The 25,075-nt window shown below is 37.4% G+C and overlaps 1 protein-coding gene across 12 annotated transcripts in view; it reads left to right on the forward strand.

Moving 5' to 3' along the window:
* Positions 1-25,075, forward strand: part of Erc2 (ELKS/RAB6-interacting/CAST family member 2) — a 909,407-nt gene that overhangs the window by 269,699 nt on the left and 614,633 nt on the right. For all 12 annotated transcript variants that reach the window (XR_016533027.1, XR_016533028.1, XM_090320748.1 and 9 more), the window contains one exon: positions 9,238-9,312. Coding sequence is in view for 10 of the 12 variants with exons in the window: in XM_090320748.1 (XP_090176874.1) it covers positions 9,238-9,312 (75 nt within the window). In the remaining 2 variants the exon portion in view is untranslated. The remainder of the gene's footprint in view (positions 1-9,237; positions 9,313-25,075) is intronic.

A 25,075-nucleotide genomic window follows, 5' to 3' on the forward strand; every position in this document is an offset into this window, starting at 1 on the left:
TTTATGTTCCCACCAGCAGTGTAGTACTTGGGTTTGTTTTTTTTTTTGGCCATATCCTCACCAGCATGTTATTATTATTTTTCTAGATAATGGCCATTCTAACTGGGGTGAGAGGGAATCTCAATATTTTGATTTTCATTTCTTTTATGGCCAGAGATGTTGAACATTTCTTCATGTGTCTATTTGCTAATCTTATTGCCCCTCAGACAAATCTGTCTATAAGACTTTAGCTCACTTATTGGTTGGGTGGTTGTTTCTTTGAGGATTTGTTTTTGGGGGTAATTTTTGATCTCGAAGTATATTTTAGACATGTGGACTTTGTTATAGCTAATGAAGATTTTCTCTGAATCTATGGGCTTTATTTATATCCTTTGCCATGCAGAAGCTTTGCAGTTTAAAGTGATGCAAGTTATCCGTCCTTTCTTTGATTTGTTGTGTTTCTGCATTTCTTAAAGTTTCAACATGTGCAAAGGAGCCCTCGTATTTCCCCTCGTCCTTCTTGTAATATTTTTACTTTGTCTATTTTCCCTCTATATCTTTGATCCACTTAGAATTGATTCTGTTGCAGGGTGATATACAAGGTTCTAACTCCATTTATGTGTACATGTATAATCAGTTCTGCCAGCCCTATTTGTTGAAGAGACTGTCTTTCTTCCATGCTATTTTTATTTTTTATTTTTGTTTATTTATTTTTTTTCTTGCCAGTCCTGGGGCTTGAACTCAGGGCTTTAGTACTGTCCTTGAGTTTTCTCAAGGCTAGCGCTCTACCACTTGAGTACAGTATCACTTCTGGTTTTTTCTGAGTATTTTGTACTGAGGAATCAAACCCAGGACTTCATGCATGCTAGGCAAGCACACTACTACTAGGCAATACTCCCTTTCTTTCTTCTCTTTCTTTCCTTCCTTCTCTTTTTCCTTCTTTCTCTCTTTCTTTTTTTTGCTCCCTTTTCAAAGATTTCATAGTCTGTGGATTCATATCTGGGTTTTCAGTTCTATTACATTGATCTTCAGGCCTGTTCATGTGTGAGTACCATGCTGTTTGTATAACTATGGCTTTATAATGGATTTTGAATTTGGTATTGATATTCCTCCAGCACTGTTCTTCCTGCTAAGGATAGTTTTTGCTATTTGAGGGTTGCTTCTTCAATTTAATTTAAGAATGTTGGGATATTGAGGGGTGTTGCATTGAATTTGTAGATAGCTTTTGGCAGTATTGCCCAATCCAGGAGCATGGGAGGGTTTTCCACTTCCTTAGTTCTGCTTTTTCAGGTTTTAAAAGTTTTCATCATAGAGGTCCTTTACCACTTTCGTGGTAAACCCCTAGATGGTTTTATTTGGGGGGGGGTATTACAAAAGCAATTGCTTTCCTGATTTCAGCATTACTCTTCTCATTGTCGGCATACAGAAAACCTGCTGGTTTTTGATGTTTAATTTTATACCCTGCTACGTTGCCAAAGTTTCAGATGAGCTCACATAACTTTGGAGAGGAGTATATGGGGTTCTTAAAATACAGGATCATGTTATCTGCAAAGAGGAAGAGTTTTTCTTCTTTCCATATTTGGATCTCCTTTATGTTTGTCTCTTGCTTTATTTCTCTGGCTAGGTATGTCAATACTATATTAAAGAGGAGTGAAGAGAGCAGACATCCTTGTCTCATTCCGGATTTTAGAGGAAATGCATTTTACATTTAACCATTAAGTATAATGCTGGCTGTGGGTTTGTCATATACAGTCTTTTATTATATTAATGAATGTTCCATGGATACCTAGTTTCTCTAAAACTTTTATCAAAAAGGGGTGTTGGATCTTGTCAAGAGCCTTTTCTGTATCTAGGGAGATGATGTTCTTCTCCTTGCTCCTATTGATATGTTGAATTACACTAATTGATTTGCATATATTGATGTAGCTTTGCATCGCTGGAATGAATCCTGTTTAATCATACTATATGATTTTTTTTGTGATTAATTGTAGAAATAAATTGGCCAGAATTTTTTTGAGAAGGTTTGCATCGATGTTCATTAAAGAAATAAGTCTATAGTTCTCTTTCTTTGATGTTACTATCTGGTTTGGCGATGAGGGTTATTACTGACATCATAGAATGAGTTTGATCTTTCCTTTTCAATTTCATTGAAGAGTTTTGAATATTGCAGTAAGTTCTCCTTGGAAAGCCTTATAGAATTAGGCTGTTAATCCATCTGGTCCTGGGCTTTTCTTAGGTGGGAGGTCTTTTATTGACATTTCTATTTCAATACATGATATGAGTTTATTTAGTTGGTTTAGCTTTTACCTTCATTTTGGGTTTATCAGTATTTTCTATAAGTTCTTCAATTTCTTCCAGATCCTCACATTTGTTAGCATTAAGATTTACATAGTATTCTTTGATAATTTTCTCAGTCTTATTCATTTCTGTCATGTTTTTCTCATTCTCATCTCTGATTTGATTTGTTTGTGTGTGTTGGCTTTTTTGGTCAGATTTTATATTGTTCTGTCAATTTTGTTCATTTTTTTTCAAAAAACCAACTCTATTTTGTTGGTCTGGGCTTTTTTTGGACTGTACTTCTTTTAATTTCATTGAATTTTAGTTATTTGTTTCCATCTGTTGGAATGGGGTCTGGCTTGTTGTTCTTTACTAAAGTGCTTAAGGTGTATCATTAAATTGTTGGTTCTCTAGCTTTTTAATGTAGGCACTCAGAGCTATACATTTTTCTCTGAGTACTGCATTTGCTGTGCCCCAGAGGAGCTTTGTGTGTTCATTTTTGTTAAATATCATAAATGTTTGAATTTCTTTACTGATCTCTTTAATGACCCACTGGTGATTCAACAATGTGTTGTTAAGTTTCCATGAGTTACGTAATTTTTCTTTTTTTCATATATTTTTTATTGTAATTAATAGAAGGGTTACATTATATTCGCCACATAGAAGGTGCATTACTTCACATAAATTGATACCCTTTCTCATGTCTTGGTCCCCATTTCCCTCCCCCCCTCACCCCTCATCTTGTTTTCCCCCCTTCCCTATCCAATTTCAAATAACCAAATACACATATATCCAATATATCAGATAACAAAGTGAGATACTGTAACAATATGAGATAACCAAGGGACAGCAAAGGAGATGAGAGATAACATAGTACATTAAGGACAACAATCACTCATTATATGGCTTTTGTTTCTATATCCTAGAGGTCCTTTCATTTAGCGTCATACTGTATGGCCTTATATATGTAGGTTTTGCTCTATTGCAAATCTCTGCTAGGAGAGCCCAAGGTTTCTACTGATTATGACAAATGAGGGAAACCATTGAGCCTATGTTCCTTTGAGTCTGGCTTACTTCACTTAATATGATTGTTTCTAAGTCTTTCCATTTCCTTACAAATTGGGCTATGTGAGTTATGGAATTTTTCTATGGTGGCTTTTGTTGTTGAGCTCCAACTTTTTTCAGTTTGGGCTGAGAGAATGCAGGGAATAATTTCAGTATTTCTGAATTTGTACAGATTTGCTCTGTGACCTAAAATGTGATCTATTTGGAGAGTGTTCCATGTACTGCTGAGAAGAACACATATTCTGATACTGCTGGATAAAATGTTCTGTAAATTTCTGCTCAGCCTAGTTGTTCTATGCAGTTGCTGAATACTGAGATTTCTTTGAGCTTTTGCCTGGTTGATCTACTCAGAGGTGACAGTAGTGTGTTATTCACCAACAATCAATGTGTTGGATCTGTGTGTGATTTTACGGTAAGTATTATTAGATGGATTTGGGTGCTTCAGCATTTTGTGTATAGCTCTTCAGAATTATTACATCCTGGGGCTGGCAGTTTGGCCTAGTGGTAGAGTGCTTGCTTAGCATGCATGAAGACCCAGGTTCAATTTCTATGTGCCACATGCATAGAAAAAGCCAGAATTGGTGCTATGGGTCAAGTGGTAGAGTGCTAGCCTTGAGAAAGCCCAAGGACAGTGCTCAGGGTGTGAGTTTTGGCCAGGAATGGCAAAAAAAAAAAAGAATTATCACATCCTGTGGTAGGAAAGATCCTTTTGTTAATATGTAATGTTCTTTGCCTCTCCTCACTACTTTTAATTTGAAGTCTATTTTCCTGATAATAGGATTTTCAACTCTGGCCTGATTATGGGGCTGTTTTCTTGATAGATTTTGTTCTACCCTTTGACTTTCAGAATATTTTTGCTTCTGTGGACAAGGTGTAGCTATTGAAAACAGAAGATAGATGGATCTTGATTTTGTTCCAACTAGTCAGCCTATTCCATTTGTTTGGAGAGTTAAATCCATTCATATTGAGTTTGGATTGACAGGTGTTTGGTAGTTCATGCCATATTTTCCACCTTCTTAGGGGCTGTGCCTCATCAATTCTTACTAGAATTATCTGATTCTCGGTTTAAGGGCCACTTCTTTGCCAATACCATGCTCTTGTGGGTGTCCTATGTGTGTGTCTTTGAATATTTTCTGTGATCTTGGTTTGATGGAGATACATTCTTTCATTTTTTTCTTTGCTGTGGAAGATTTTAATTTGTGCCTGAGGATGAAGGAAAGCTTAGCTAGGTAGGTAAGTTTTTGTTGGTAGGTGTTTGTCTTTAAGACATGGCATACCTCATTCCAGGCTCTCAGTTGCTTTTGTGGTTTCTGCTGAGAAACCTTTCCCTATTCTGACTGGCTTTCCTTTGTAGGTAATTGATTTTTTTTCCCCCTGTTGGCTTTAAGGTTCTTTTTCTTTGTCTCTATTGTTCCTATATACATTACAATGTGGCTGTGGAATATCCTGTTCTGATGGTCTGTTGTGGTTCTGAAGGCTTCTTGTATCTGCATGGGCCTATACTTTTGCACGTTTGGGAAGTTCTCTGCTAGCATTCTGTTGAGTATATTCCCTATCCCTTTACTTTCCTTCTCTAGATCCTCCTCTAGTTTTAATTTAGGCTTTTTCAGTTAGTCTTAAATTAGGCCTTCAATTGTTTTTAGTGACTTGTTCTGGGATATATCTTGTTTCTTCAATTTTTTTTGAATAATAGTTCCTTCTCTATAATGTCTAGACTGCCTTCAATTCCAGAGATTTTGTCTTCTGTGTCCTTCAATCTGCTTTCAAAACTTTCTACATTGTTTCTTACTTCTCTGCCTTCAATTTTTGTTGAAGCTTTGTTTTAGATCTTGTATGGAATTCAAGATCTTGGAATTCATTCAACATTCTCTTTGTGGATTCTGTGAATTCCTCTTTGGTTAGTCTCATCAGGCTCACTCATAGCCAAGCACACTTTCAACATTTTCATTCAGCACACTTACTAGTAATGTTTGTAGACCATTTTGTGGATTATGCTTTAGTCTTTTAAAGTCTTTTCATTGACAACTCTGTTGTCTGTTTATTTTGAGTGGGAGTTGAGATTCCTTAACTTGCATTTTTCTATGGTTTGTTCTGCCCATTTGCAAATGAAAGCCACTCTAATCCCACTGCAGGAAACAATTTTAAGACAAGAACCAACCCAGAGCTTTGTAGTTGCATAGACTTTAGATGTTCAAAGTAATAGATAGGTAGGTATTCCCATATGCACCTATACTTTTCTTTGTTCAGTGGAGGAGTATTATGGCTCATTTGTGGGGATTATATGTAGTTGTGATCTGTGAACTAATTTGTTAGAGTAATCTGTACTGAAGTGATAACACAGTAAGCTACTTAGACACTGTCAAAATGGATAGAAATACATTGTAGTTCATAGACAGACAACTAGGGATCAACAGAATAATGAAAACAAAGAAGGAGTGAAGGACCAGAAGTAAAGGAAAAGGGGTAGGATGAATTTAAAAGAAAAATTAAGAGCTATAATGGAAAATAGAGAGGGGTGCAAACAAATGTAGTGGAGTATAGAAAAGCAAAGGAACAGGAGAAAGAAAACTAGAACCTAAATTCAGAAAATGAATTAAGAAAAAAATTTAAAATGTATTTACAAAATAATTATTCTAAAAGTGAAAATACTAAGATTGATTGTGAAATAGAAAATGGAATAATGGAAATTTTATCCTCAATCAAGTGTGCACACAAGAAGTAGCCTAGCAATCACTGGAGACTATTTAGCATTAAACAGAAGAGCAAAGAAGGTGAGAGAGAGATAAAAGAAAAATTGCAGTTTGTTTTGGTGTACTCTGATGTGCACTATCCAGACTTGATGGAGCCTGTGATTTTCTTGTGGTAGTCAGTTTTCTTTGCAGTCTAGTACCCTGGTTGGATTCTCAAATCTGTTTAATTGAGTGGGAGAAAACACTTCTGCCTTACAACCTTAGGGTCTTTGTCTTTACTGTACTGGGTGGGGACTGCTTCTCACTGTGCTTGTCCTGGGAAATGGTGCCCCTCCTTCGGGAGCAGCTTCCTTTTCCTGGCCAGGCTACCTTGGAGGAAATGATTCTTGATGGTCAGATTCCTTTGCTCTGTTGAAAAATGGCACCACAGTCACTGCTTCTCAGGTATGAATTATTTGCTAGCTGCTTTTGCAGGCTCGATGGCATTATGGATGATGGCATTCTTCTTGGACAGGGGAGAGGGCCACTTTCTTGAATGCTTCTGTGAGAAGCAGTGAGGATGTATTTTGGGGGGTATTCTTTCTCTTGGTATTTTGAGACCATGATGTGTATCCATCTGTGGCCAGCAACACATGGATTCTATGTCCTAGTCATCCAGTTAGCACTGGAGGTAAGGGAAAAGCTGTGTGTATTCTATCTCCGGTGCCTTTGTTCCTGCTTTTTGACAGTAGCTGCAGCTAACACGGCCAGTGACAGTGTGCTCAAATCTGCCTACTGAAAGCAAGCGGCCTCTCTGGCCAAATCTCTGTACAATTATTGTTCACTTGGTGCTATTCTCTAGATGTGGAGTTTTTGCAGGGACACTAAAACTCTGGTTTCTTGCAAAGAGCTCAGTTCATTCCCAGCAGTACGTCTGCCATCTTTCCTTTCTTCTCCCATTACCTTTTTTATAAGATCATTCAGTACTCTTGACTCCAACAAGAAAATATTCTAAATGGGTAATTATTCAGAGGTTTGCTGACTTGTGTCACTAATGACTTTCAAGAGAAAATAGGTTTTCCAGACTCCTGAGCTTAGATGTATATAGCAGTAATCTCCTAGAGCTGGTACCTGGACACATGAACCATGGTGTGTGACCACATGTCTTCAGCCTTAGTGTAAAGGACTATGGACAAACCTGCTTGCCTATCTTATCCTGAATAGGCTGCCTTTGATTGTGCAGCTTTGCTTTTCTGAAAACTGTTACCTCAGTATACCCTGTTTCTATGAAGTAGAACTGATAGTAGAAGGTAGTGATGGAGAAAGTAAAATTTTCATGCCCTTAGGATGCCATTTCTTACATTTCTAATTTCTTTTTAATTTTAAGTCCTTCTGATCCAATGTTTCTTACACTGTAGAGATACTCTGTGTTGACTCTAAGTTAATTTTTACAGAGGCAGCACTAGTTTAGGAGATTCCTCTATAAACTCTGTATCTCACATATGATATGAGCCCTGTGTTTACTCTTTCTGTGCCCATCCTCATAAAACTTGTAGTTGTGAAGAAAATGAGAACCTTACCTTTATGTCTTCTCTCTGCCGAGACAACTTTTCAAAGTCTTTGAAGTAGTTTGAAGAGAGGTATGCAAAAAGTTAATTTTCAAGCTTAAAATAATCATATTACTATTTTTTTGGTGAGATCTTATGATGTAGCCAAGGCTGGAACTGGAACAGCTCACTGAGTATCCCAGGTTGGCTTTGAGCTCATGATTCTCTATTCTGGCCTTGAAACCATAGGATTTTCTTGCCTCAGCCTCCTCTCAGTGTTGATATTGCAAGTCTGTGCCACCATGCTCAGTGCATGTCTTTCTCCTTGTCTAAAAAATATTGATGATGGGCCAGGAGTTTGGCCTAGTGGTTAAAGTGCTTGCCTAGCATGCATGAAGACCTGGGTTCGATTCCTCGGTACCACATACATAGAAAAAAGCCGGAAGTGGTGCTGAGGCTCAAGTGGTAGGGCTCTAGCCTTGAGAAAGTCCAAGGACAGTGCTCAGGCCCTGAGCTTAAGCCCAGGACTGGCAAAAAAAAAAAGAAACCTGGTATTTTGGGTCGGGAGTTTGGCCTAATGGTTAAAGTGCTTGCCTAGCATGCATGAAGTCCCAGGTTCGATTCCTTGGTACCACATACATAGAAAAAAGCCGGAAGTGGTGCTGAGACTCAAGTGGTTGGTAGAGCTCTAGCCTTGAGAAAGTCCAAGGACAGTGCTCAGGCCCTGAGCTCAAGCCCAGGACTGGCAAAAAAAAAAATATTGATGCCATATATGCTATATACACCTGCAATTGCAACTACTTAGGAAGTGGAGGTAGGAAGATTGAGCCCAAGACTAGACTACTGAAAAAGTGCAAAATTTCATGAAAAACCAACAAAAGGGCTCAGAATGAGGCTCAAGTGGTAGAATCAAGCTCAATGTCCTGTGTTTGGACCCCAATACAGACCTCAGAGTCCCCCAAAACCAGAGAAAGAGAAAGGAAAGACTGGAGAAAGAGGAGAGGGAGAGAGTTAGAGATGGAGAAAGAAGAAATATTTATTGTTATAGGGTATTCTTGGATCCACATCTGATTTTGACCCTTTTTGTCTCTCCTCTAGTACTGTTACTAATGCCAATTTTAATTTCTTGTCATTATGCTGAACATCACCTACAGATGTGATTTTGACAACGACCCAAATTGTAAATTCAGAAGCAAGAGATTCACGGGATTTCATCTGATCACTCCAAAATGTGTCACAGTTATACTGAAATGGTTTTAAATTGCTCATTTGAAACCTAGCTCTGTAGCAAAGTGCCATGCATGCAGCGGATTTGCAACCACATTAGTCATTTTCTTTCCTCTGTTTCCTTGCTGTGTTTGTGTTGGTAGCACAGAGTAATGTAATTTAGTAAATTATGATTTGATGGCTGGGCATCAGCCCCAGTGTTGAATAGTATTTGGACTATGATTACTTGCTGGCTTTGTCACAGTTGACATTAATTATTGATAGAAGTTTCAGAAATAGCGCATGTGCCAGGAGTGTTTCACTGGAACGCAGGCTGCAGGCAGGAGGGATGCTAAAGACTGTGGGGGAAGAGGCACCTGTGGCTTGTTTATGTCTGTGCACAGGGAACCTGGGCTGTCTGGTAGCTGTGTAAAGGTCATGGTGTAAATGGAAGCATGAACCGTCAGGCTTATTTCTATCGTGTTCCTCCCCAGGAACTGCATCGAAGAAGCCAACTCCAGCCTGAGCCAGCCAAGACGAAAGCTCTCCAGACTGTCATTGAAATGAAGGTAGGGGCTGGGAACATTTGTTACAAAGAGCTGTGCTTGCTACTTTATTCTAACTTGATGGTACCTAACAAACAGGTGATATGAACCTTGTGCTTCTCTGTAAGAAACTTGATGAGTCTTTTGCTTCTTGATCTCTTTGCTTTCCTGGGTATATTTAATTTATTTGCCTTTTTAATAGGAAGCTTTATCTAGGCAAAAGAATAAAATGCTCCAATATCCCTTGTTTGCAAGCAGCTGGGAACATTCCTATAGTATGTCCAATTCCTTTAACCCTAAGATAGATGCTTTGTTTGTGCTGTATAAGTATTTACTTTTGAAAGTAGAATTTCACATTGTACTGAAAAGGCACCTTTGAGAAACTAGAATTTGTCAAAAGGAAATTATTTTAGATACATAGGATTCACCAAATAATGACTATTAACAATTTACTTTTCAAAAATAATATTTTATTTTTAACTCCAGTATTTTCTCCTGGGCAAGTAGAAGTAATAATTTATTAAATATGAAGTATTAAGATAACATAGAAAGGCATAGAGATAAACTACAAAAAGGAATAAAAACATCTTTCTGAGTGGACTTATGGCATATAAACAAAAATTAAATCAGCGTTAATGGACAATCCTTGATTATGATTAATAGCAGATCTAAATGAAACATGGTTGCTTTGCTAGTATTTACAAATTTGAAGCCTTTTTATGTTCAGAATTTTATTAGTTTTTGGCAGAAGGAAACAAATAGTAAAATATTTACTTTAAGAATAAATAATGTCTATTTAAATTGTTCTATTAAGAAACATGTTTTCCTAATTGAAATGATTGCAGTCTGAAAATTGTACACTTGCCTTCAGCACTCACAGATACCTGGATACAGTTAGCGTAGGAGAGAGTTTCCAGGCTCACTGATGAGATAATGATTTTTCTTTCTTGCTACACATGATTCTGAATTGTCTGCCAAAAAAAAAAAACCCACGTTCTAGAAAAAAGAAACTAATAAGAACTATTGGATTCTTGGCACGTACATTTCTGAGCAGGGATTTTTTTTTCTTAGTCAATGACAGTATCTTTATCCTAGTGGACTTTTGGAGGAGGAGGTGTGGGAGGAGAAAATTGAGAGCATTGACTTTAAAAGTATATTCCCAACTGAGATTTCAAGTGTCAAAGACTCTCATAAGGTATTTGTAGTAAATTGGTTAGAGAAATACCATTTGAAGAGACCAAATACTGATAGTCTTAAAATGATTGGTTAATTCTGGCTTGCTATTTATTTGGAGTTTATATAATTTTACCTTCTTTAAAAAAAAAAACCACCTTACTCTACCTTTGGGAAGCAGTAATCTATTACTGAGATTTTTATCTTCATTTCATATTGTGACTAAACCTGTTTTAGGCTTGAAACAAGAAAAAGTAAAGAAAAAAGTATTAAAAGGAAGAAAGATAAAATTATTTTATTTTATTTTTGCAAAGGATAGCTCAGTTCCCTTTCCACTAACTTTCCCAGGTCCTAACACAAGGAGTAATAAAGAATAGGAAGTATGCAAAATGAATTTCCAAGCCATCACTTTTTTTAAAAAAATAAAGGAAAACAGATTCTAGAAAGTCTTTGAGGAATTCAGAAGCATCTCCCCTAGTGGGATTTGTATTTTCTTGTTAACTGTATATTTAAAAAAAAACAGTGACTTATTTTTTTGTGATCTTTTGCAGTAGAAAGTATATTTGATTCTAGTTTCCTATTTCTGGCATCATGTCTTATTCTTAAATAATAAATGCAAGAACTCAAATAAGCATAAATACATAACTACTAAAGCAAACTCACATATATACATTCTCAGTAAATTGAGCTGAGAATTTCTTTTGTGGATGTGAAGATACTGATTTGTAGGCATAGGAAGGTATGGGGGAAACAGGAGAGATCAATACTTTTATTGTTTTTTTGCCAGTCTTGGGCCTTGAACTCAGGGCCTAAACACTGTCCTTGGGCTTTCTCAAGGCTAGAGCTCTATCACTTGAGCCACAGCACCGCTTCCATCTTTTTTCTATGTATATGTCACTGAGGAATCGAACCTGTGCCTTTATGCATGCTAGGCAAGCACTGTACCACTAGGCCAAACTCCCAGCACCAAGATCAACAATTTTGTCAGGCATTTGAGTCTGAGTTTTTAAAAATTAGGATACCTACCAATTTGCTAAAGCACTGCTTATATTTTGCTCATGGAACATTATGAGTCTTATTCTGTACCTAACACGCCTAATTTGAGTTATCAAGGCAGCTGGTGGAAGGTCGTCTTCTTGGCCAGGTGTGAACGTGTGATAGAGTTTTCATTGTCATCCAGTCTCTCTACTTGTTGCTTGCTTCTTAGAAAAACTGAGAGTGAACTTCTGGATCTACATCAGCTTCACACCCATTCTTTGCCTCAATTCAAGGAATGTGTTTGCTGTGAAAGTCAATGAAGTAACACCTAAACCCATGCACATTTAGAAGGACAGACTAGGTGCTCTGTTAGAGCCCTATGCACCTTGTATACTTCTAGAGTTGAGAATATGTCTGTCGTGGTAAACACTGGAGTTACTGTTACTGCCTGTGTCAGGCACATATCCAACTCCTGCTATCCAGATGAGTCCGAGGACCGATATTACCTGTATGAATAAGAAAGGAAGTAAGTGAATAAAGCTATTTATAATATATCTTCTTGCAGGACTCTCCAAGTTTTAAATTTGATCCCGATTTGATATGGCAGGTATGTTGCAACTTTGCATGTAGAACATAGTATGTGCTTTTCAGAAGAATTAATTTCTTTGAGAAAGAATTATTCTTCCCCTTTTCTTGATTTTTGTGGCTGAAGATTCTTTACTAAGTAAGCTCCTTGCTTCTGCTCCTGGAGAACTGCTAATAAGACTGGCATTCAAAAGCTTGAAATAAAAAATATTTAAAAAATATTTTCCTTCAGGCTAATTCCTTTAGAAGAGTGTATTTTCAAAATTATTTTTGTTAGAAATTCGACATGACATGAATATGATGTCTAAAAGTTTAACTTTCTTTAGTTCATTTTTAAAAAAGAAAATAAATTATACTAATGGCAATATTTTTTTTGTTAGAACTTCTAAGTGAATGAAAATCTAATTCAAAATGGCTAAAGCCAAGACTAAATTTATTGGCCTTCTTAACTGGAAAAAAATAGGGTATTGCTTCAGGCATAGCTTGATGTGAGACTCAAACATTTTAGCATGTCTCATTTTTCTCCCATTCAACTTTTATCTTGACTTCTTTCATGTGAGCTCTATTTCCAGACAGCCTCCACCTTTCTGCCTGGGGAAGATGGTTATAAAGCAAACAGAAGGAAGGGCAAGGAAAATGTTTCTATTTAAGAAATAAAAAACACCAACCAGTACTAAAGCAATTGATAATTATTGGGCCTAAAACATCACACCAAACTTAACATTCTACATGTAAAGAAAATGTGTGGAGTTCTTACTTCATTATCATATTGATTGAATCTCATTGATCAAAAACCACTTTCCTCTAACATAGCAGAAATTACCCAGTTTTTAACAGAATTTATCAAAAGTGCTATACACTAATTCCACAGAGTCTTAATAAAAGTTGCAGAAAACATACTTTTACCTGGTGAACTTCCTACCTAAAATGAATTAAGAAGCATCAGGTATGACATCAATAAGAGTATTTTGGTTAAAACTGACATGAGGAGAATTATGGGTATTTGGCTTTGTGATTACATGGTCAGCTCAGGCACCTGTGTGCTCTGAGGTATTCCTCTTAAATAATATTTGTTCCTATCATGCTTTAAAAATAGGAATTGAATTAGGAGCTTTCCTTTTGCTGGGATGACTGTCACATACCATTGCACACAGCCATTGTACTTCTCCCATAGAGTAAATGACAAGTATACCATCATGCCCAGGCCTTAGTTGAGACAGTTTGTTGAACTTTTGTGTCCAGCTGACTTTGAACTAAAATCCTCTGATCTCTGCCTCCTAAACAAGTAGGTTTACAGGAATGGCTACTCTTTCCCATATGTTAAGTCTGAATTTGAATTAAGTTCCCCTAAGAGGAACTTGGTTAATTTCAGGCTTCCATTCAGTAGGTATTGCAAGTATTGGAGTGGAACATTGTAAAGTCATGAGCTACTTGGCCACCTTCCCAAGATCATACAGCAAGAGAAGGAGGGAGCTGAAATCCTAGATTGGCTATGGAACCTGAATCAGTAACTCCCATGAACTTATTGTAATCCTGAGGTTTAGTCAGACATGATATGTAGTAGCTTCCATGTTTCATGGGCTTTAGGTTCTACTTTGGTTTATTCATTCATCTTTGGAACAGTTTTATATCTTGTTGCTTTGTCCAAAATGGCATATTCATAGAAAATATGCATTGAACTCAGTCTTTTTTTTTTTTTTTTGCCAGTCCTGGGCTTGAGCTCAGGGCCTGAGCGCTGTCCTTGGACTTTCTCAAGGCTAGAGCTCTACCACTTGAGCCTCAGCACCACTTCCGGCTTTTTCTTTTTGTATGTATGTGGTACCGAGGAATCGAGCCCGGGTCTTCGCGCATGCCAGGCAAGCACTTTAACCACTAGGCCAAACTCCCGGCCCTGAACTCAGTCTTTTAGTGAAGTCGTAATTATGGCTTTTGGGCCTTAAATATATGATCCTCTGGAGATTGAACAATAGTTCAATGACAGGACATTGTTTAGCATGCATGGGGTCCTGCTTAGATCCTCACCATACAAACACATAGCAAAACAGTATGTCCCTATTCCTTTTTGTCAATCACAGACAATAACAACAGTATTGAAAGCAAAAATTCTACCCACATCACCAGCAATACACATGGAGCTAGTCCTGTGAATTCAGCTGAGTTTTCTTTGAGTACTTACTTTGGAAATTGTGCACCAGGGAGTCAACTCAGAATGCAAGATACTTCTTAGGTAAATTAGGAAAGGTACAGGGCTACTACTTGTGATCACACCCACAGTAATGTAAGAGTGATCTGTTTCACATGTATGTATCATTGGGTCTATAAACAGGGCCCCAAATATGCACCATCTGGAGAACAGAGGTCCTTTGTCCTGTGTTTTACATCTTACCCTGATAATTTGTTCAAACTTGCAAAGCTTATAGATTTGTTGTAGATTATCTACTTCTGATACCAGAAGTATTTCTTTTTTTCTTATTTTTCTACTTTTGAGATATTCATCTTATCCTCTTTAAACTTGAAAAAGAATGGTGACATTTAACTGTATTACTTAAAGGAAAATGGGGGTCTGGAGGCTATGACCAAAATAAACAAAATGCCAAGTTAAATGTTAATGCTAGATGGATACAGTTGTCTTTTAGACACAAGAAGTTTTTTTAAAGGTGAGCCTCCTTTTTTTGTAGGGGGGTCTGAATTCTTACTCTGTCTCTAATATTTGCCTCAGCTAGTAATTTGTAATTACTGTTATTAACTGACATCATTTCTGTGAATATCACTCTCAATAACAGCATTTCCTTGGAAGTTATTGTGGGCACATTACCATGGTGGCCCTTTCAGAAAAACTGAACTTTGCATTTTAAGGTGTTAATGGAAGGATGTGTATAAGCCAAGTTGTAAAAGTGATTGAAGAATAGGAAGCTAGGCCCCTAAATATCAAATATATAAATACAACATTCATTCATACTTCCATACCAAAAAGAAATTCAGAACCATGCCTACTTATTCATGCTAAAATCAGGAAGATTAGAGTTTTAGGCCAGCCCTATGCCTTCTTAATTAATTAAACTATATTAAATTTAAGACCTGGCATAGTTAATGTGTACCTACCATTCCACCTATGGCAAAAAGGATGAATAGGAGCATGGTCCAAGTCAGACCTGAGCAAAAAGTGACATCTTATCTTCAAAATAACCATAATAGGGGCCAGGAGTTTGGCCTAGTGGTGGAGTGCTTGCCTAGCATGCACAAAGATCTGGGTTTGATTCCTCAGTAACACATACATAGAATAAGCCAGACGTGGTGTTTGTGGCTCAAGTGGTAGAGCTCTAACCTTGAGAAAACCCTACAGACAGTGCTCAGGCCCTGAGTTCAAGCCCCAGGACTAGAAAAAAAAAACCATAGTAGAAAGGGCTAGATTCATGGCTCATGTGGTAAAGCCTAGCAAACACAAAGACTTGAGTGAAAAACAAAAACAAAAACAAAAATGAAAAAAAAAACAAGAAAGAGAAAAGAATAAAACAAAATTAAAATTAGAAGTGGAGGACTTATTAACTTAATAAAAGGTTGCTACCAGAAAGTTATAGCAAATATCATTATGGTAAAATAATATAAGCTTGCCTCATAACATATGAAACAAGACCAGAATGCTTGATGATAGTACTTCTATTCAGCCAAACTCTGGACATTGCATAAAATCTATGAGAGAATTAGAAAGGAAGCCCATGTGTAGAATATTATCTACTTGGAAGGCAGAGAATGAAAGCAGAGCAAGGATTGTTATTCTAGGGCATCCTAGGAAAAAAAGTTTCCAAGACTTGCATCTCAACAAGTAATTACTTATCTTGGGCACAGAGGAATGCTTGGACAGCATTCAGGCCCTGAATTCAAGCCTCAAGACCAGCACACAAAAGAATAACAAAAGCACAAAAGTCTCAGGTCAGGGCTCATGTAGTAGAGTACCTGCCCTGAGTGCAACTCCTATGTTGAACCAAAAATTTGGGTAGTTGGTTTGAATAAAGCTTTCTCCAGAGAAGATATATAAATGATCAATAAGGTCATAAAAGGATGCTCAGTGGCTTGTTATTGAGGAAATGCAAATCAGAATCATAATTAGATAGAGCTTTGCCCTTACAAGGATTGCAAGACAAATGATAATGAGGCTTAAGGAAGATGTGGAAGGAAATCCTTAAATGTTCATTTGAGGATGTAAACTTGTGCAGTTCAGTTTGGAAAATAGTTTAGCAACTATATTCGAACACAGAACAGCCTGACCCCAAATTCCCATTCCTAGGTATATATATATACCCTACAGATATGAAAACACATACGCTCACACATAAATGGTCTTGTAATGATTATTTGTAATAGCTGGAAATGTAAACCAGATGTCCACCAACTGATGAATGAAATTAAGGTGGACATATTGAGATGCTATTTGGCAGTGAAAAGCAATGAAATACTGATGCATACTATAACACACGTGAACCATGCATTCATTATTCTAAATGGAAGAAAGAGACCAAGAGGTTGATATTTATTTAGCCAGTCATGGGGCTTGAACTCCTTTTGCTCAAGGCTAGCACTCTATCACTTAAATCACAGTGCCAGTTATGGCTTGTTTCTGTTTCTGTGATACAGAGGAATCGAACCTAGGGTTTCATGAATGATAGGCAAGCACTCTACCACTAAGCTACATACTTTTTAATATATTTTTTTACCCATCACCTTTTAAAATATATTTTTATATTTCATATATCTTACAATTTTTATTTATATGAAATACCCAGCAAAGAAAAATTATTAACAGAAGGTAGAAAAGTTGATAAGTGATTGTAAAGTGCTATGGGAAAAGAATGTGGAATAGATGCTGCAAATTGCTGTTAAGGCTTTTGGGGTGATGAACATATTTTAGAATTAGTATTGGTGATTACATAAATCACTGATTTATACACTTGAAATAGGTAGATTTATGAAATGTGTATTTTTCTATATTTTTAAATATAAAGAAATATTACAAAGGAAATGATCAATGTAAATAATAGGTAAATATCAAATAACTATAAACCTACTAGAAATTTTATTAGCTAATGTATTTCTTATACATTAATAGTAAAGACAATACTATGGTTTTTTTTTTGATACAAGGTCTCACTATGTTTCCTAGTTAGTACCAAATTTATGGTCTCATGTGAACCTCTTGACTCAGCCTTCTGAATAGCTGGCATGGCAGGTATACCACCACACCTAGCTTATTCTTAATGTATTAAAGAGATTATATTCAATAAATGTAGAATAAACATTTGAGCAGTGTACCAAAGTGTTTGTATGCATTCTTAGTGGGGAAATAATAAATGATTTTTTTTGTCTTTTTTCCCATCTGATTTTTCACATTTCCAATTGTATGCTTTTATTATATGGGGGAATGATCAGAAATTGTAACAAAGGATAAAACAATAATTTATTGGAGAAACTTACAGTGTAACAAAATGAATTCAAGAGGTGGGGGTACGGGGGTGGGAGGGGGAAGGGAATGGGGACCAAGACATGAGAAAGGGTATCAATGTTTGAAGTAATGTATCTTCTGTCTGGTGAATATAATGTAACCCTTCTATTAATTACAATACCAAATATATGAACAAAATGAATTCTAGAAACTGGCACTTTATAGATATGGGGGAGGGGTATGCCACAAGGAGGAGGGTAGACAAATGAAGAGAGGAAGGTGGTATGTGTGTGTGAGGGGGGGTAAGAATGCAGTCAGAATGTCCAGTGCATATCCTGTGAAACTAAGCAACTTGGCTGGATGAATTGCATGGGAAGGGATAGGAAGTATGATTAAAAAAGGGTGACAATGAAAGGAGTGACACTGATCAAGACACATTGTATTAAAATGTGGTTGAATGGTAAGTCCTTTGTGCAACTACTTAAAGGTAATAAAATATAATTTCGAAAAGTGTCTTTACAAGAAGAAACCAGCGGAGAGAAAAAATAGTAGTGAGTTCTAGCAAAATGGTGTATTGGTCTGTATCATAAGAAATGACCCAGGAACTTAGAGCTCCGTAGCTCTTGGGCATTTGGCAAGTCACTTGTCTCTACTGGCTGTCACTATTCTCATGTGGCAAGGAAGGGATTGGATTAAGTATGCTGCTTTAAAAATGATAGCAACTTCAGAGATTTGGTAACTGGTAATTTCGATTCCCAGAGAACCTCCTGGGGAATCTGAGATGACATTTTTGCAGTGTTTAAATCTTAGCCTTGTTTGCTGTGTATTGACCAGCCCTGTCCAGGCCAACAGCCACTGCCCTGTGCCTTGCTGTTGCCATTTCCCAACGAATTGTTTATTTAGGAATTGCAATTTCCTTCCTGGCAGGCACCCCTGCCAGCAGGGTTGAGAAGTCAACCACAGGCCTCATGTGAACTTTCCCTTTCAAGTTGCAGTAATGACAGTGTGCAGACTGTCACATGCCTCATCTCTTAGGCACGATTCAGTTTCCACATCCATCAGGCCACACTGGTGACTTGGGGTGGCCTGAATTCCATTGCTGCCTGTTGCTTTTTCCATGAGACAAACTGGTTGAACATTGAGGGATTTGTGGTATGTTTTAGAGGTCCATAGGAAGCTCTAACCTCAGCCCAGTGATGGCTTTAAAGGAATGAGAAAAGTAAGTTCTGATTGCTAGATGACCAAGCAACTTCTTTCTCCAATCTTTCTCTTCAATTTTACTGGAAGAGAAACAGAAGCGTCAAAATACCATGTATTCTACAAAGTGTCCTTGTGTTCGTGGAGTTCCTACTTCTCAGAAGATGAGCAGCTGGAATTGAAACCTTTTTTGTACTTGGATGTATTCGATGATATCCAGGTCATATTCAGGGAGGATGGGGCTGTGCCTGTGGAGGAACTGCTCATCTGGAAGCAGTTTTCAAATGTTTTTCCTTCCTTTCCTCTCCCCACAACCCCTCCACTTTTTTCTCACTGAGCCTTGCTCAGTGATTTTTAGAGGAAAGGAGTGTATGGAAGAAATAGGCAGAATAGGTCAATTTCTAGGTAGAATACCTTCTCAAAAGCCAGTGTCTCCTGAAATTGGCCTGAGGACAGAAGAGTCCCAATATGTGGTCCACTGTCTGCTAGGCTTTCTGTCAGTAGAATCATTCTACTAGACTAAAGGAATCCTTGAGTAGGTTGTTTACTTCTTGTAGCTCTCCTGACCACATAAATGAGTGAACTGAGTTCTTAATTCATAAGATTAGTATGGAAAAATGGAACTTTGTAGCTTGTAACTTGAGAGGGGGGAGGGGAAAATGGGGAATAATGATGGGAGGGTGACATTGACCTGGATGCTTTGGACTCATAACCTGACTTAGGGAATTGTACCTGTTTGTACAATTACTTAAAGATAAAATTTAAAACAAATAAAGTAAAATATATTACTATGAAAAGAAATCAAGCCAGGCTCTGGCAGTTTGACTGCAGTTCTAGCTACTCAGGAAGCTGAGATCTGAGAATGGAGGTTAGAAGCAAACCCAGGCTGAAACTCCATTTAACCTTCAGAAAGCCAGAAGAGGAGGCCCTGCCTCAAGGAGTAGTACACCAGCCTAGAACGAAAAGCTAACCAAAAGTTTGAGGCCCTGAGTTTAATCCCTAGTATTGGCAGAAAAAGGAACTAAAAGAAATGAACTGAAAAAATTCATAGGATTATTGGGAGAGGCTTAATAAGATTTCATTAGCATTGTAATTCTGAAACAATCTCTCTGTCTCTCTGTTTCTCTGTCTGTCACTTTTTTCTCCTGGTCTTGGGGCCTGAATTGAGGATCCTATTCTCGTGCTTGGCTTTTTTGCTCGAGTTTGGTGCTCTACTAATTGAACCAAACCTCCACTTCTAGCTTTTTGCTGGTTAATTTTAGATAAGAGCCACACAGACTTTTCTGCCTAGGCTGGCTTTGAATCGCAATTCTCAGATTTCATCAGGATTCAGATATGTAGGAAGACTATAAATGGGGAAGATAAATAGACATAAACAATATTTTTTTTTCTTTGTCACTCATGGGGCTTAAACTCTGAGCCTGGGTGTTGTCCCTAGACTCTTCAGCTCAAGGTTACTGCCCTACCCCCAGAGCCATAGCCACTTCTGGCTTTCTGGTAGTGAATTGGAGATAATAGTCTCACAGACTTCAGTGCCTGGGATGGCTTTAAACCCTGATCCTCAGATCTCAGCCTCCTGAGTAGCTAGGATTACAAGCGTGAGCCACCATGCCCAGCAACAATAAATCTTTTGATATAATTTTTATATACAAATTACAATAAATGCAAGCTGTTTTGTCTCCCTCTTTGAATGAGAAAGAAGAGAAGAAAAGCAATGCCATCTGTATATTTTCTTTCTCTGGATGATTCTGATGCAGGTGTTTCGCACACTGGAACTGGAGAACCTTTATGTTAGTGTGAGTCACAGGCACATTAAAGTGATTTGTAATGACCCAGTTTTCCTTTCCAAGTAGAAACCACTCTAAACTAAAGTGGATTTCTATGCAAGGCTGATATTTAGCCCCAGTGTAGACTGCTGCACTGGTTGTTGATATATTGAAGTGCTTTCTCAGCTACCCTCAATCCTGACTGTGCTCCCAACTCAGACTGTTGCCTTGGATCTCCACCTGCTCAATTCCAGAAGGGGTCTCCAGGCCTGAGTTCAGTGCTCCCAGAGATGTCTGCTTAGTTGACTTTTGTTCTGTTCCATACTGGTTGTTGAGTAACTTGGCAACCACCCCTGGCCCTATGGGATTTAATACTCTAGGGTACAGTTTTCAGTTTTGATACTATAACTTTATTAAAGCTATTGTTTATGTCGTCAACCTTTCTTTGATTTCTGTTCTTCTTTTCAAACTACTCACTTATTTTCTGAGACTTTCCTGTATCTTTCCTCCTCCTCCTCCTCCTCCTCCTCCTCCTCCTCCTCCTCCTCCTCCTCCTCCTCCTCCTCCTCTTCCTAATCTTTTTTTATTTGCATAATTCTTCCACTAGTTTTCTCTGCTCTGGATTGTGAGCAATGCCATGGCTGAAAGAGAATTTCTTCACCATGCGGCTGGTGATTCCATCATTTTCACTGTTTCAGTTCCATTTTGGCTTCTGTGTTGATCATAAACTGCCAAGAGCCCATCTTATTTATACCTTGTTTATGAGATTATATAACGTGCCTAGTTATAAGGGAAAAACTAAATCCTAGATTGGTTGTAAAGATATTTCGTTCCACCTTACCTGCCTTTTAATTCAACTGCCCTGAATTGAAATGTGATTCTATACTTTTACCTGTCTCTCTTTACCCATCTCTGTCAGATACTTCCTATGATCTTATATGATGGATATTGTATATAATACTTCTGATTCTGTCCATGTTATTTCTAGCAAACAATGTCATCTTTGCTATGATAATGTTATCTTTATTCAAATCTCATATTGAATTCCTATGCCTTTGAATATTTTTGGACTGTGCTGCTTCTTCCTTTGTATACTTATAGAATGTTATATTTACCTACATTTTGGTGTTAGTTTCACACTTCCAGTTAGGAAATTAACTCTATGATTATAGATGACAGAAACCTTGCTCTTAAATTTTGATGCTTCAGAGTGGATGGTTCAGATGTCTCTCTATCTAAACAATATTTTAAGGGTTCCATTATTCAGACTGGTTCCTAATACCTAGTGTCACAGCCACAAGCTACATTTTTTCACTCTCACAAGAGGAGAGAGAGCGAGACATATTCTTCCTCTGTTTTAAAGCCATCTTCTTAAAAAAATCTGATTGGCCTTACTGGAGTTATTAATTTTTCCTAAACACTCACTGTGTCCATAAGTTCCAAGGTACTTGCCCCTGGTCATAGCCATATAATTAAAATCTCACCATAAGCAGAGGGAACTTGTGAGATTCATTTCAGGAAAGTCAAAGAAGCTGAGCAGATAAAACAACAGTAGCAACAACTTTATATGCTACAGTACAGAATCAGAGAGACAGTACTGCTTATCGAACAAGTACCGTGTGTTCCTGATTATTCTGGAAGAGTTACATTATTAATCTAATTCTCATGAAAACCTTAGAAGATCACAAGGTAAGGAACATGCTCACAAATAAACAGGGATGAATAAAAATGGCAACAACTGTATCATGTACTTTCCAGAACTAGAGAATTGACAGAGATCGCTATAATAATTGGTCTTGGATAGATTCTTCGATGCATTACACATCATTTGTAATTTTCTTCATGTTACACAAGCTTGACCTCATTTCAGAGAAACTAAATACCCTGTGTCAAAATGTAAAAGCCTGAGCCAAGATCTGTGTTCAGAATGTCACTCGCTGAACTAGTTACCGTAGTGGAACCCACCCAGATGTCCCTCAGTAGATGATTGGATCAACAAGATGTAAATGGAATTCTATGCTGCCATCAGAAGGAATGGCATTGGCCCATTTGTAAGAAAATGGAAAGACTTGGAAAAAATCATATTAAGTGAAGTAAGCCAGACCCAAAGGAACATAGGCTCAATGGTTTTTGTCATTTGTAATAATTAGTACTCATCAAGGACTCTCTTGGCAGAGGATTATAATAGCACAAAACCTAGATACATAAGGCCATATAGGATGAGGCTAAATGAAAGAATCTCCAGGATATGGAAACAAGAGCTTTATATCATGTGCTTATTGTTCTTAATGTACTATGTTATTTCTCTTTTGTTACCCTATGGTCAATCTCATATTGTTACAGTATCTGACTTTGTTACCTGACATATTATATGTATGTTTATTTATTTGAAATAGGAAAGGGAAGAGGGGAAAACAAGATGATTGGGAGTGGGTGTGGGGACGAAAACATGAGAAGGGGTATTAATGTGTGAGAAGTAATGAACCTACTACCTGGGCAATATAACTAAAACCCCTCAATATATTACAAAAAAAACATGAATGTTACTCACTGAGGGTCAGATTTTCTTCCTTCTTATCATGTCCATCTGTATTTTGTCATGGGCTTCTTTTTTTAGTTTGAAGTCTATTATGAATCATAATAGAGTCATACAAGGAGAGCAAAACTTCATAGTTCACAATATCTAACAAGAACCTCTAGATTATCAGTAATGGGCACAGTGAGTATGACAAGAAGATAGGAAGTATGGATTCCTAGGGCATAGGTTTTATGAAGGAGTCAGTTGGGGAGTTTGGCTTAGTGGTAAAGTGCTCATCTAGCCTCATCTAGCATGCATAAAGCCCTGGGTTTGATTTCTCAGTACCACAGACACAGAAAAACAAAAACAAAAACAAAAAACCGCTAGAAATGGTGCTGTGGCTCAAGAGGTAGAGCACTAGCTTGAGCAAACCCAAGGACACTGTCCTTTGCACTGAGTTCAGGCCCCAGGACTGGCAAAAAAACATCACAAGTAAGTAAATGAGGCCATGAGAAGTGTCCTACTTGCTTTTAATTTCATCTACTTTGACTTGATTCTGTATATTTGGCCAGAAAGAACTACATCTTTACAGAGCAAAATTGAAATTTCAACAAAAATCTTCAGCATAGCCTTTGTCATCTTCTAATCCAAGTCATTATCTTGTTATAGTTTGATAAGGATCAAGTTCCTCAAAATAGATGTTCAGTCTAAGTTGACTTTTTTTCCTCTCTAGGTTGCTTGTCTGGGACTCCTAGGACCATGGTTCTTTTACACAGAAAGTGCTAATGGCAGGACATTAATCAGATAGCTGAAGGCTAAGGGCTGCTCATTTACATTGGTTGTTACAAATACATGAGTTCTGAAAGTTAAGCTTTCATGAACCTCTGCGGTATGCAGTAATACTAGTTTAGGATTTTATTCTAAATAAAGTGTAATATAATTATATGGGGACATTTCCTGAACATTAGATCACGTCTTCTTCTTTAACCATATTGGCTCTAAATTTGTTGATCAATGCCTGTAGTCTGATATGTGATCATGGTAAATTCTGTCCTCTGCACAAAAACTGCTTATATGTTCTTTCTTGGCCTGATATTAAAATGAAACCAGTAATTCTTGCTGTATTTGAAAAGAAAGCACATTGTGACACTGAGCAATAACATAATTGTTACTTTTTTGTGACTAAATGATTTTTGCTTTTTTTTTAATGTTCCACCCACTCACCATTTCAGTGCTCTGCAGTTCCTAGAGAGGAATTGAAATCTGTTTCTTGCTGCTTAAGAGGAACATAATGTTTGATAAATACAAAAAAGAGTAATAAAGCATCCTGATTGGCAAGTTGCACCAGAAAGTTTATTACCAGGGTTACTACACACTTGGGCTATGTTGGGTAGTTCTTTCTTATTTAAATGATATGTTTTTATTGTTATTGTAAAAGTGATATACAAAGGGGTTATGGTTATATAAGTGATGTGCGGAGGGTTTACAGTTACAAAAGTTAGGTAATGACTACATTTCTTTTTGCGCAGTATCACCTTTCCCTCATTTCCCCCCAGTTTGTTCTCTCCCGACTTCTCCACATGTTGTGTGTTCATTTTCAACATAGTATCTAGAGAGTTTGGATAGCTCTTGAAAAAATATTTATGGTTTTCTAAACATATTTAGCCAATAGAGTTTCCCTGGTGGTTTTTTTATTTTGGTAGTCTATTTTGTGGGCACTCAAAGTCATTTAGAATACCCAAATCACCCAACAATCTTAGGAAAATGCATATTCAGGTTTGAGTTGGGACTGGAGAGTTTGTATGTCTAAAAAAATCCCCCTCATGGGGATGCTCATGCTACTAGTGAGTAGACCACATTTCAAGTAGCAAGCATGGACTATGCCTCATTTTAGAGTGAAGAAATTGTAAATCATATTGAGATCTACCTAGTATCTCTTGGCTATTCAGAGCCTGAGATCTGAGGACCCCCATCAAAGCCAGCATAGTAGAAAAGGCCAGGAGACTTCATCCCCAATTAGCCAGCACTAGACTGGAGGTCTGAATTAAACGGTGAAGCACCAGAATGAGCAAGAATGCTGAGTAGCAGTGAGCCCCTGGGTTTAAGCACTGATTAATACACACACACACACAC

Source organism: Megascapheus bottae, chromosome 2 (genome assembly GCF_031878675.1).
Source record: "Megascapheus bottae isolate mThoBot1 chromosome 2, mThoBot2.hap1, whole genome shotgun sequence".
NCBI classification, from domain to species: domain Eukaryota; kingdom Metazoa; phylum Chordata; class Mammalia; order Rodentia; family Geomyidae; genus Megascapheus; species Megascapheus bottae.